Genomic DNA, 14325 nt, shown 5'->3' with positions numbered 1-14325 from the left:
TTATCGGGAACCTTGTAATACCACTTAAGGAATATTTAGTTATATATATATATATGCTATATATGGACAGATCAGGAAGCTAACACCAATATTATGTGACCATTTCAAAATGTCTAAATTGAGGTTTGTGAGCAAATATTTAGTGCGTTTGTTCAAAATCCATACGAGAGTCAGTATTAAATGTTTTTGTGTGGCTTACTATACTATGACTTTTTATAACATACTTTTTAACAGTTTTTCTGGCATAATAACCTTTTCTTGATTTATGTTGTGATATTTTTATGACTATCAGATATTTTTACTTTTTATGACATATCATACTGTGAATTTTTACAACATACTATACTATCAATTTGAAGACATTTTGTTATAAATTACTGGCCTTTTTTAACATGCTATATTCGTTTTTTGTAATATATATATTAGTTTACTTTTTTGGTACATTCTAATCTATACCATGACTTTATTGCTTTTCCCCACATATTATACAATGACTTTTTTATGATAGTTTTGGGCATGCTATACTACCACTAGGGTTCTGTGTCCTGGTTGCTGTCTATTTTGTCTTTCAGGATCTTGATTTGCAGCTGACGAGTCCCACCTGAGCCTGGTGTGGTTCCAGCTATGAAGACGCACCATCTGACCATGGACCGGCTCCTCTTCTTTACTGCCTCTTGTTTGGATGACACGGCTGCTTATTTGTTTTGTTCGTTAGTTTGGTTGTATGTTCTTCAAATAAATGTATATTTAATACTTTTACACTCATCTTCTCTCCCTTCATGTTACAGCCTTTGAGCCGGGTTGTAACGCTGCACTGTTGCGAACATGAAATACCAAAACGTTTTGGACATACTATACTATGACTTTTTCATGACATTTTTGTACATACTATAACTTTTTAATGACTCTTTTTGTGGTATGCTATATAACTATCTTTAACAGGGAAATAACTTCTCAAATGTAAATACAAAGAATGTTAAAATCAATCAGTCAAATAATTTGAAATTAGGTTTATCTATATGTACCTTTGATTTCAATTTTTAGAAGGCTTTGTGGACTGAAGAAGTAATCAAGTGAGCATTGGCAACAACCTAAACTAGAGGCCTTCTTGCAATTTGATCACACCAGCCTGACGCCAATCAAAGGCCGAAAGAAATACAATTTAAAATCATATAAAAATAGAAAACGTTACAAATCCTAATATTTAAAAAGTTGAAACCAATAAATATTGTGATGGTCACACCCAAGACCCGATTTTTACTGAACCCTAAACAAACAATGATGGCAGAGGTGTAGTTTAAATATTTAACATTCCACGTGTGCACCTGGTTATCTCATGTGAGATGTTGAGAGCAGCAGGTGTGTTACTTTTTCTGGCTCTTTCTGTCACTTATTTGACTTGACCCGAACATAATTGGCTCACTGCCGCTGGGAAACTCCACACTGAGCTGGTATCTGGCCTCTGATCAAGATAAACATTATTTCCTGTAAAATGGCACAACCTTACTCTGCAGCTGTGACTCATCTGGACATGTCTACACTATCAGCCATAACATGTGGTCATCCCAAAACTGTTGGTTTAATAAAGATTCATATAAAGAGAAGAAGGCTTTAATAGCTACAGGAAGTATTAGCATACGTCAGGATTTACTTTCAGGTTTATTTGTATCACGGTCTGGTTTTTACCATCTGCGACAGCTTGTGGATGCAGATTGTGAGATTGTGTGTGTTGATCTGGGATTTTAGTTTTTACGACAGCAGTATCCTCAAAGGACATTTTTGTGGTGGGATGTAACCAAGTACATTTATTCACTTAAGTACTGCTTACATACAAATTTAAGGTACTTTTACTTGAGTAAAGGATCTGAATACTTCCTCCACCTGTTAATATTGTCTGCTCTGTTAAGCACTTTGTGATAGTACTGTCTGTGAAAAGCGCTATATAAATAAAATTCATTCATTCATTCATTCAATATCTGCAGGTTTAAAACTGCAGTCATGAACTCTCAGTTGTCTGGTGTGCAGAGGTGTCTGATGGTTTGTGGAGACTCAGGGGGAAATTGAGTAGACAGGATGAGTCATGTGTGATGGAAAAAAAAATCACATTCAGAAGTAATGATGGAAAGAGACTTAATCAGGGTGCTTGAGTCTTTTTTTTTAACCGTAAAGGTGGAAGTTTAACTTTCAGTTACATCACTCAGATGAAGTCATCAAAACAGGAGCTTTCACTGCAGTCACACTATATAGGTGATCACAACTGTTTACCAGTCACTGATAAATCTCACACATTATGGTGAATAATCTGAGGAAGAAGAAGTGTTGTACTGTTGTACTGAAGCACAAAAGTAGTAGCATCACAATATACTTAAAGTATGAAAAGTTAAACGTGTGCAGAATGGTCCGTGTAATGTTGCAGCTGGTTAAGGTGGAGCTAATTTAAATTACGTAAATATATACTGCTGGGTAACTTGTGATTTTACCCCGGGGATCAATAAAGTCTCATCATATCTTCATCTATAATAATACATCATCATTCATTTGTTGATTATATTTTGTATTCAACTCAATTCACAAAGTAGTAACTATAATTGAGTATTTTCCTCTGAAATATGGACGCAAATACATCCAGTAGTTGTTGAGACATTTCATGCAAATCGTCAAAGCCATTGGGATTGATTGTACGGGAACCATGAACGTCTGCACCAGATTACATGGAAATCCATCCAGCAGTTGTTTAGATATTCCAGTCTGGACCAGTGGTGGACGACATCACAATCCACAAAGTTCAAAGTTAACTTTCTTAAGCTTGATAAACCTGAGTGTAAACATTAAACCATTAAAGGAAAATCCATATTTGACCAAAGGTGGATTGGAAAGGGGAGGTAAGGAGGCAGCTACAATGTTAAACATTTACAAATTTAAAAATGGTTGAACATCTCTAACTTTAAGTGTTACTTAGCTCAGGGGAGCGACGATGAAGCTGCCTGAAGTTCCTCTAACATGCGTTTGCTGACAGAGAAAAATCGGTTTAAGATTTTGTATTGATTTGGATGATTTGCTGATCGTGCACTATATGAATGGGGGTAATTCCAGACGGGGGTTGCATCTATATAAGGAGTGAATCTTTCTGTTTACACGGGCCAGGTATCACTTGTGTTCCCTCTGTTGCCAAGTTACAACACCCACGGGAGTCCCCACACCAGTAGGGACTCCCCATCTTCCCATAATAGCACGCTGCAACCGCTAAACTACACAACACCAATACAACTGTCACAGATCAGACCAGAGGTGTTGAAAGCGAAACCAGCCGAGAAACGTCTGTTTTTATGTTTGAGTGCACCGCTTTGTCTGTCACCATATGAGGATCTTAGCTGTATCAGTGTGTCTTCATGGGCAGATGTGTGGTTTATTACACTTGTTTGTTTTGTAGCACTACTTATTATCGTTACCAAGAAAAAAAATCAAAGAACGTTTTAGGAGCTACAGCACATTTAACTGCAGCCTAATTGGCCTGTTTTCTTTCCGTAGTTCTTTAAATCGATTTTAAAAGAACAAAGAAGGCTTCATAATTCAACAGGCTATAATCTAACTGTCAAATGGAGAGTTTACTCATTTTGGCATTTTGGCATTTTGGCTCCATCTACTGGGTAAACAGACTTGACATGTCCTGGGTTTACAGTACATACTCAAAGGTAGTGAAATACACATTTAACTTGTACTTTAGAAACATAAATGAACTATTAGACATTTCGCAAAATACGCATATTTGCCAATATCACGATGTAAAAGTCCTACATTCAAAATGTAACTGAGTACATGTATATTGTTGGTGTTAGTAAGTGTTCATCATACAGTAGGCTGTGGTTCCGTTCAGAGTTATATTTCCACGTATAATACTATGTGATTACTACACTTGTGGGTAGTTTAGTCTTCAGCAATGCATTATATCTTTTTAAGGGTTCATAGGTTGTGTGTACATTTTCTTATTTTATCTATAAAGAACTATAAAGTAAATACCATAAATTGGAAATATTCAAGTACCTCAAAATTGTACTTTATTATTTGAGAAAATGTAGTTACATTCCACCACTATTAAGAAGATCGACATCACTTTCGTATTTAAATTTACACCGAAACATTAAGGATTAAAGATGGAACAAAAAATAAACATGAAATCAGAGAATATTTATTTATTCAACAAATATTTGATTTTGTCAGTGACGGTGTTTTGACAAGAAACGAGTAAATCGATTATATAAAGTTCTCATCTTGTGAGGAAAGAGCCTGGAAGACGATCAAATCAGGGAGTACAAAGTATAAAATAAATACCTACAATTATACATCATATTTTTTGTTGTTTTCACTGTAACATGATATGTTGCAGCAAAGGGCTGTCCCATTCCTATTTACACCATTTCAAGCCCTCACAGTCTCTCACACTCAACCACTTACCAGGTGACGTCAGTGAGTCCTTGAGGGTTCAGGGTTCGAGGCTTTAGGGGGGACATTGGGATTGGGCCAATGACAATTAAGAGACTTGGGATGTACCCAAGGAAAGAGAACGAAGAGTAGGAGAATAACACGAGCGTTAGAGACATGACGTTCTCCAAGAAGAGAACAGTGGTCAGAGAGACCAGAACCAGAGAGACCAGTCTTTAACCAAGAACACAAATATCTCTTATTAGAAGATGACAAGAATATAATATCATGTTTTTTTGATTGACATCACTTCATCACACCTGAATGAACTGAATTTAAAGCTTTCAGTGAAATTATTTTTTCTAAAATGAAATACTTTTATCTTAAGATGCACATTTTTCAAAAGCTTTCAGTTCTTGAATTTATTCTTTAATTCAGTCATTATTTTAATTGAAATGAGAAGAACATTTATTTATGATTAGAGTATGTATTATTTATAATTCATCCAGTTCAATTTAAAAAGTAACAATAAATATTGTTCAGATATTTAATACAACTTTCTTTATTTGATTTGACAGTCAGTTGTTGACGACATGTTGGCGAATTCAATATACTATATGGGACTAAATCATAGAACAAGTTAGACATTACTGTGATGTTCTGGACCTTTGATGAGGAACTTCTCTCTAAATGGACCTCGTTGAACTTGAATTGAATCATGACATCTCACCTAAATTCATGCAGTGAATTAAATGATGAATGAACTGATTTAATAATTATGGGAAACAACAGATAAGCAGAAACAGGGTGAAAAGAAAGGAATCTTTTATTTCTTGAATATCCTGTACAAGGGCCTGATATCACAACTGGTCAGGGAGTATTTACACTAACGGAGGCTTTTCTCTTAATTCCTAAAATGTCTTATGTATGGATCTTAAATGTGAGGGGAAATAAATAAGCATGACTCCAACATGGCCTCATCATTTGTGTCTTTTCCACCTTTGTGTCGCTCTCAGATGGAAATGCATGCTGATACTGCAGGATGTTCTCCCGGCTGAAAACGTTTCAGGAACCGTGTAACTCCCACCACCGTCTGGAGAAGCTTGACAGCTCAACCTACTTCATTTTTCAGTATGAGAAGATGCCTCTGTCCCACTCAGACGGTTCGCTTCTTCACTTATTCTCTATGTGTGGCTCCGAGAGCTTTTGGATGTGGAGCTCCTCCACTAGCTCCTCCACACAGGCCTTGAACAGAGGCTCCGGCTCCTGAGAGACAAGAGGGTGAACACAACCGAGTTAGGACGGATTAATCATAGACTGTGCACAGCTTTATCATAACAAAGCAACATTCCTTTCACATCTTTCAGGGGGCTGTGATTTTATTAAGGTGGGATAGAGTTGTGAAATCAATTTCTCTGATTTGTAATGTCTTTCTTTCTCATACGAAATAGAAGATATTTAGGAACATTTCTTCTGCATTTCTGTTGAGGTAAAACGTCTGAAACAAGTGCTGAATGAGGTGACCTTGTGCTCCAGCTGCCTCTGTTTCTCCACGGCCTCCTCCAGACTCAGACCCAACCACTCGGCCTCCTCCCCCGGGATCTCAAACTGCTGCTCAGACAAGAAGGAACCAGAGAAAGAAAAACGTAATTTCTTTTTTAATCACAACTCCTTCTCTTGTACAGCAGCTGGTAAACATCAAGGTTAGTTGTAATCACTTTAACACCTCCCACCTACCTTGTATTTGATGTAGACCTTCTCTCTCTTGACGGGGTCGGAGGGGTAAAGCTCTGTGTTTCTGCGTGCCAGGCGAAGCAACATGGCCCTCTTCAGGTCCTCCCCCAACTTGGAGTTCAGGTCTTCCTTTGACGTCTGACAGGAGTTGGATAATTACAGTCACATGAGAAGCCGATGGGAAAATGTAATTTTGTTAAACAAACGGTAAAACGCTCTCTTACGTTGAGAATATAGAAGTCGAATCCGAAGGCGGCGTCGATGAGGTTCAGAGTGCGTGCTGTGACTGTGATGGTGAACTTGTGATCGAGGATCTCGCTGTACAACTCTCTCTTGAACAGCTGTGGTTTCCAGGTCTTCTTCAGACGAGTCGACATCTACAGGGAGAGAAAGTTCAGAACATGTTGGGAACAATCTAAACGTCCTCTGGGTTTTAGTGCCACATATTTATATATTTAAATACATACTTCAAACATGCAATGATTTTTTTTCAATGTAGCCTGCATATTTATATTAATTGCAGCTGGGTTGTGTACACGTACAACTTATAATAAAGTACTTATAGTGATATCTATGACAGTGCTGTTGAGTGTGTCCACACAACAATCCCATTTAGTACAATAAAGAAATAAGACAAAGTGTGATGAACAGAGTGAAGACTTGTATGTATATTTTGTATGTGTCTTAATGGATACATTCTTAATAGATACAAATATTTTGAGATTAAAGACACTTAGGGTTTTACCCAAAACATGTTACAAAGAAGATAGCATTTAACATTTGTGAGCATAACCATTTTGCTGCTGAATAATTTGAATTTCCACTAAAACAAAACCAAAATTTTATGATATTTTTGGTAAATTGGGTTAAGAAGAAGAAAAGGAGGTTGACGGCGAGTGGACAGTCACATGTCAACACACTAGTAGAACCAAAGACAGGATACTCACTTTGTCATTATTGGCATATCTGAAGCCTGATATCCAGCCCTCTCCTCCCCACAGGCCGTCCTGGGAGTGCGGAGGGTAGTAGATGGGTACCGGGACGTCCTGTACCCGCTCCTTCTGCCCCGTTGTTGGGTTGGCTTGGTACTCGACTCCCAAAGGCTTCCAGTGGACGGGTTGTGGCTCTTTCTGCTCGAGGGACTTAAGGTAGTGTCTGGGCAGACGAGCGTAGATGCCCTGCTTTAGCTTTAGGACGTCCCAGATTTTGGGGGAGTATTTATGAAAAGGCATAATGGACTCTTCAAGTCAAATCTGAAAGACAGGTTGAGGATGAAACAGTTACTGCAGGAAATCAATAAGAAAATCAGTAGTTCACAACACAGCATCATAACTTTCTCTACCTAGTTTTGCGACTTGCACTTGTCAGTTATAAGGTGGGTTAGATTTTTTCATACAATAGAGATTTGGGATTTAGTCAAAGAAAATAATCCATTTCAATTTCACTAATTTCCTCATTTAACAAGCAAGATTTATGGTCACAGAGTTATAAATGTTAAGGGTTTTCATTTAGGACGCACTGAATCTTTTGTTTCCTGATCAGACCAAGTAATAAATCCTAGGTCTCCAAGTAACGATTAGATTTATTATAAATAAACTGTGTATTTATAATTTGATTGACAGTTTCTTCAATAAAATGTCAACAAACTGTGAAAAAATGCCCATTATCAAGTCCCAGTGCCCCAAGTCGAAATGTCCAATTGTTTGCAGCAGTGATGGGTTGGCATTTAACTTAATAAATGATTAATCAATCATCAAACATGTTGATGTTTAAAACATTAGCGACATTTAGTTAGCAGGACGCTAACAGGCACAGGGCAACAACACAGTCATACATCTAAACATCAGCCTCTATGAGTCTGATATAAGGTTAAGAGCACGTTTAAAGGTCTGTCTTACCAGTTATGATGTAAAAGTGACCTCCAACAAGTACTAAGTGAGTTCTCAATCCAGGTTAGTCCAACATTCAGCGGGCAAGGACATCACGCACACCAGCCACTGCCTCTGCTGCACAGACGCGTTTCCGCATTTCAGCCAACCCACACCAGGGAGGAACATGATTGGACGGTGGACAGGAAATGCTCACAGATGATTGGATGGTGGACAGGAAATGCTCACAGATGATTGGTTTTCATACACTGTCAATCAATGTCGTTTTCTTGGCAAAGCGGATGTAGATTCAGCGTAAATTCTGCTTCCCCAGTTATTACCCTGGGTTTATTTACAACGTATAATGTATGAACTTGTTCATACATTATACGTTGTAAATAAACATTTGATTTTACAATAGGAAATCATTGATCATATGTTTTCATTTTTGTGACAGCACAATTACAATTAAGTTTAAATTATCTTAAAATACATATTACGCTCATTGTTCACGACTATGAGTTTTGTGTATAAAAAGTAAGTATCGTCAGCTATTAGATAAAGCATGTAATAAAGGTAAAATAACAATCCTTAATTGTACTATAACGAATTAAAACATGTGACGCTTTCCCTTTAATTAAACAAGAGTGTAGAATAAGCGTATCGATCAAATAATACGTAGATGAACTGATCGTTACCTCTTCACTTCACTTCACTTGAGTAGTTATCGCGTGCTTACGCCCGAAAGGTGGAATTGAACCACTCTGCCGCTAAGCAGCTACAGGTTTGAAGCCTGCACCCCGGACCACCGAGGCTCATCCGGGCACTTTAAACAAGGTTGCGGAAGAGTATATATACAATCTATCAACGATAGTATGTTGAGTAATGGTGTGTCGTTAAAACCGTTAGTTTGCTTTTATGACTGAGGGCTCGTATACAAAGTACCATCACGTGCCGGATGTTGTTAAGCATACTATTGTCGAATAAACCCAAAACCGGGAACGTAGTCGGGTCTGTGTTGTGCTATTCAAAGTAGGTGCATTGTGATTGGCTGTCCGACAATATAAAGGCGGAGCCACATGGCGTCTTCATAGGCAAGAAATATAGAAGATTACGATTAAACACAGCTAGAAAGGCACAGGTGTGACTGATGACATGAATAATCGCTGCATAGGTGTGCCTGTGCAGTAGCGTTTGCTACGAAAAAGCCATCTCTGTGTAGTCTGATGAACTCTCTCAGTCTCACATTTTTGCCACAACTGTATTTGCTGCTTATACTGCTGCAGCCTCATTATACATTACATCACCGAGATCCAATCCTTCAGGTGCAAGTTATTTCAACTGTCTTATTCCTCATTCTATTCATGGAAGGAGTATTCAAATAATAAAAATGAAAGTACTCCATTACAAGTGAGCAAGTAAATAGTAGTTTTAGCAAAAATGTATTTAAAGTATTGTAATTGTAGTAATTTAAGTGATACATCAACATTGTAGTTGGTTGAGGTGGAGCTAATTTTAACTATCCTACTTCATACTTCATCTATACACTGTTATGTAGTTAACAGTACATGAAAACGACATACATCATATTTTATCAACTTTTTGTTTTACATATAAAAACATAACCTGTAAATTAGTTAGTAATTATAGCTGTAAAATAAATCTAGCGGCTTAAAAAAGGTACAATAGTTGTGTTTGAATGGTGTAGAAGTAAAAAGTAGCATAAAATGAAGTAAAGGTCAAGTTCATTCAGTACAGTACTTGAGTAAATGTACTTTGTTACTTTCCACCACTGGGTGTATAGTTTCATTTAGCATTAAAGTGGATTCTCATATAGTACAGCAGCCTATTAAATCACATATCTTTATGCATTTGTGCTTCTACTTTCTTTGGTCGCTGTGACACCGGGATACATTCTATATTATCTTAAAATAAAAAGAGACACACTTTAGTATTATTTGTTTAGACATACATGGTGGAGAATACAGAGGTTCGGAGTACAAATGATGCATCACAAGAAGAAATGCCTCGCTTGATATTGCAGCGCCATGTTTAATGTCATCAAACTAACATAAACACAACATATACATGTAATGTATGAGCCATGTTTTAGGACAGATTACACTTTCAAAATCTGTTCATTTTTCCGCATCATCCACTACCTTTACCATTACATTCATTCATTTATTTCAACTACTTCAGTCAGAGGAAGGTGTTCTCGATGACCAGTGTCTGAGGCTCTTCCTTTGTTTGCCCAGCTGGTGGTGCCAGCAGGCTGGTCTCCTCCTCTACGGGAGAGCAACACATCGACCCAGCGCAGGCCTTTCCACAGGCGAGGCTGCAGGCCAGAAGCGGTGGCAGGGAGGGTTCCTCTCTGTGGATGACAGGGGAGGCGTCCCCCTCGCTGCCTGCAGAGGACCCAGAGCAGAAGGAGGCAAACTCTGGTTGGACGGTGCAGCAGCTCACTCCAACACTCTGCAGCACCTGAGTGACCCCCGACATCAGATCAGCACACCTGCACATGTGTGAAAGGATTCTGCATTCATAAGATATAGAGCTTTGAGCTTTAGCCATTGTTAAGCCCCACTGTTACTGTCTTTACCTACAGTTTAATACTGACACATTCATTTTGAAGGGCAAACGCATATTAAAAGTGTCCGGTTATACTGTACGGTTACACCAAATGAATCCATACCTTTCAGCCAATCAGAATTGACTGGCCATGGTTTGTTAGAACCCCGGAGTACCAAAGTCAAAAGACCTTTCCTCCTCACCTGTGCATTGGAAACCCAGCATGGCAGTGCACATGGACAGAGGCCACCATGAAGGATTCAGTTAACTGCCAGATGTGAAGGTTGTGCACAGCCTGCACTCCGGGGACACTCGTAATCCTTCGTCCAAGATCAGATGCGCAAATGTGTGGAGGTGTGGCCTGTAGCAGCAGAAGTCCATACCTGTGCACCTGGAGAGATATACGACAGTCAGTGCAGGTTTGGATACAGCTGCAGCACACATAACAACTTCAGCTAAATGCTGAAACATTTAAACTAAAAAGACATGACATGAACGCACCGACCTGTGGGGCAGCGGTGGCGATCAGCACAATCACAGCCAGCAGGGAGAGAACAGGATCCAGGTAAACCAGCAGGCCGCAGGTTCCCGAGCTGTGTAGGAACTGTGGGCCGACCAGCAGCATCACCAGGCTGTTGATCAGAGCCAGCAGAGAGCTAGTGAGGCCCTGCATGACGAGGACAAAGGTCACGGGACTGACTGGCCGCTGGCTGCTTGGTACGGTCCTCTCAATGTGATGGGATGACTTGTAGACTTTGGTATTAGATGCATTTTGACTGTCTGAAGGGAGAGAAAACAGCAAAATATGATCTTCACATTGATAAACGAAACATTTATCATTGAAGAAATGTTATTTCACCTGCAAAAACCCACCTCACCCATAACAAACAGGCAATCTCATTTGGTCACATATGAAAAACAAATGTTTAAATCTGTGCATTGACTTCATTTGTTATTTTCTCATCTGGCTCTTTTTCTACGGGACACTAAAGCTAAAGGTGACAGTCCATCTCTTACCAAGATGTCCCATGCAGGTGTTGTCTGTGATGTCTTCTGAACAACTCTCACACTTGCAGACCTCCAAATCTGCGAGAGCGCTGGCTGCCTCGCAGTCCCTGCGGTCCTGTTGAGCTGCTGCATGCAGGTGGACTGGCTGTTGTTGGGCAGTTTGAGAGTCAGCGTCAGGGACGCTGGAGGTTCCCGGGTTGCGGAGGACCAGCGCCCCATTGTGCAGCGACTTGTCCACGGCAGATTGGACGTAGCTAACATCTTCCAGGACTCGCCCCGGCTCAGCCTGGCCTTCGGGTTCCTCTGCAGCCAAGACTGTGGGAGTCGAACAGAGGAATGAAAAACAAACGTGGACACTGTTTGATGTTCCTTACAGCTGAATACACACCCGGCAGCTACTTCAAAGGGAAATGTGTCTGTACAATAGCATCAGCTGGACAGGCACACTACTTCTTCTGTGGTAAAAGATTATTACATAATGCCATTACAAGTGCTTTCACATGACATGAGAGAGGGGCTCTGCAGCAGGATGTTTTAAGCCTCATGCATCATTGTGATCTGCCACGAATTCCACATTCTTCAAGATGAATGAATTTCACCCAGCAGAATTGCAGCAATGTGTCTTACATGACATTGGACTTTTAAAATCCTTAGGTAGAGTTTAAAGTGTGGTCATCACGCATTGAACACCTAACTATTGTATCTCAGATTATATTGATCAGACCAGCTGGAACAGGATGTCACATGTCCAGATTGCAGTTGTAAAAAATCACATGAGGATCAATATATGGTAAATGTGAAGCTTCAGCTAGCATTCTGGTAACTTAAATTAGCATCAAAACTGAACACTGGGAGGAGGGCAACACGCACCACAACCTAGCAACCCAAAAGTTCATATTATTGGCTTATGACTGAAATACAAGGCATTTGAAAGTGATTAATTGGCTGTAAAAGCTATTAATTGCACCCTCAATAAATGTGCCTTATTGCTATTATTTGTACCACATTACATGTACTGTGTGCATCATGCTTTCAAAGTGACCATGTACCCCTGTAGGTGATGTTACCTCTGTGGTTCACTTCAAGGTGAGATTCGTTCCTCGGCTGCCTGCTGGCATCGGCCCTCTCATTCTGCAGCTGATCCCACTTCAGCCAGACCACCAGCAGCTTATGAAGCAGACTGACAGCTCCGACTACCACCAGCAGCAGGGGGCGCTGCACTGGGTGCGGCTCCAGGGAAAAGCTGACGATTTCCATGAAGTAAGAGAGACACAGAGAGGTGAGGAGGAGGGCAGAAAAGAAAGCCCCCACAGGCTGAATCCTGCTGCTGGTGAAGGACACGCCACAGTCCGGGGGCCCATCGGCCCGGGTCCCAGGTGGCGATTCAATGGATGACCCTGCAGGCAGGATGGAGGGAAGTACTGCTGAGGAGGAGGAGGCATGTGGAGGAGATGCGGAGGAATCCGAAGAGGAGAGCGGGTTCTTTTTTATGCTTGCCGTTTGAGGAGGAGGAAGAGCCATGCGCAAGAAGATGAAGAGCGTGTGGAAACCATCCACTAAGGTGATGAGGGAATCGCACAGATGACTGATGGTGACCTCACAGACCAGCAGCAGGATGGTCACTCCCAGCATGCACCACTGTAGCACCTTCATACCTGCAACTGAGAGTAAAAACCACACACTAGAATACTTCATATACTCTCTCACACACACACACACACACACGCACGCACACACGCACGCACGCACGCACGCACGCACGCACGCACGCACACACGCTCTTCATTATGCTCATTATATTAAAAACAATTATGTAAATATGATTTAACAACCATTTGCATTTGCTTCAGTGTTGTTACTTTATATTACTAGAAACATTTTTACTTTCCATCACTGCTTTTAATATTCATTCAAAATGAATTACACCAACAAGGAGTTATTCACTCCTGTACAATTTCAGACACTTTACTTTCCCTTTTCTGCAACTTCATACAAATAGTCCATCATTTCAGATGCAACTATTGTACTTTTTACTCCACGGCAGTGATTTGAGAACTTGAGATAAAAGTTATTTTGCAGATTGAGATTGATAATGCAAAATGTAATCAACAGATAAATGATGATGTGTTATTGTTGGTGAAGTTAAAACGATATTGATGTGGGGGATATGCAGAAGTTCCCAGCAAAGTTGTTCAATTTAACCCCAACTTTACCAGCTGAAACACTCAAGTATGTACACATTAATGCATCAGTAATTATAATCCAGAAATATAATATATTGTTCTGAAACTCCCCATTCTGCATCATGACAACTTTTACTTTTGGTTCATGGACTTTTGTTTGTAGGAGTATTTTCCACACTGTGGTTTTACTTGAGCAAAATATCTGAGCATTTCTCCCAACACTGTACATTTAACACACAACAAACTAAATTGCTCAAGCAGAACGAATCAAAATTTAAGAGAAATGTACACTTTTTTCTTTTTAGTATTAAGTTTAAATTACCCCAGACAAGTGGATGACCCTCAGTCAGCAATCAAAGACAAGTCGACTTCTTGGATGTGATCTGTGCACCGAAATCCCAAAAATGTCAATCATCGTGCTCACCTTCTCTCCCTCTCTGTCCCACCACACTCCTCCTCTAATCACAGTCATGTGATTGAGGAGGGGGGGGGGGTGGGGGGGGGGGGGTGGTGTTATCGTCCCCTCCCCAGTCGTCCCTGTT

General features: G+C 40.0%; 2 protein-coding genes across 2 annotated transcripts; both read right to left on the bottom strand.

The window, feature by feature from the left end:
* Positions 1-5215: 5215 nt before the first annotated feature.
* Positions 5216-8174, bottom strand: mrpl28 (mitochondrial ribosomal protein L28). The gene is made up of 6 exons (XM_079271691.1): positions 8052-8174; positions 7101-7406; positions 6378-6530; positions 6157-6291; positions 5944-6030; positions 5216-5685 (listed from the first exon to the last, which is right to left on the bottom strand). Exons 2-6 carry the CDS (start codon positions 7383-7385, stop codon positions 5593-5595), a joined length of 753 nt encoding a protein of 250 aa, XP_079127817.1. The 5' UTR covers positions 7386-7406; positions 8052-8174; the 3' UTR covers positions 5216-5592.
* Positions 8175-10223: 2049 nt separating this feature from the next.
* Positions 10224-13259, bottom strand: LOC306779816 (uncharacterized protein; the record flags this gene model as incomplete). The annotated part of the gene is made up of 5 exons (XM_079271832.1): positions 12668-13259; positions 11610-11915; positions 11098-11372; positions 10796-10983; positions 10224-10536 (listed from the first exon to the last, which is right to left on the bottom strand). Exons 1-5 carry the CDS (start codon positions 13251-13253, stop codon positions 10224-10226), a joined length of 1668 nt encoding a protein of 555 aa, XP_079127958.1. The 5' UTR covers positions 13254-13259.
* Positions 13260-14325: the final 1066 nt, after the last annotated feature.

This window comes from Melanostigma gelatinosum (assembly GCF_949748355.1).
Source record: "Melanostigma gelatinosum genome assembly, chromosome: 7".
Lineage (NCBI taxonomy): Eukaryota > Metazoa > Chordata > Actinopteri > Perciformes > Zoarcidae > Melanostigma > Melanostigma gelatinosum.
Note: the sequence above shows the minus strand (reverse complement) of the source record. Positions and strands in the feature narration are given on the sequence as shown.

Bases quoted from the DNA above. Each gene is read 5' to 3' on its own strand.
- mrpl28 (XM_079271691.1), bottom strand. From the start codon at position 7,385: ATGCCTTTTCATAAATACTCCCCCAAAATCTGGGACGTCCTAAAGCTA. The intron at 6,031-6,156 runs GTAGGTGGGAGG...TTGTCTGAGCAG, and splicing joins AGGTCTACATCAAATACAAG to CAGTTTGAGATCCCGGGGGA. The intron at 5,686-5,943 runs GTCACCTCATTC...CTTGTCTCTCAG, and splicing joins AGAGGCAGCTGGAGCACAAG to GAGCCGGAGCCTCTGTTCAA.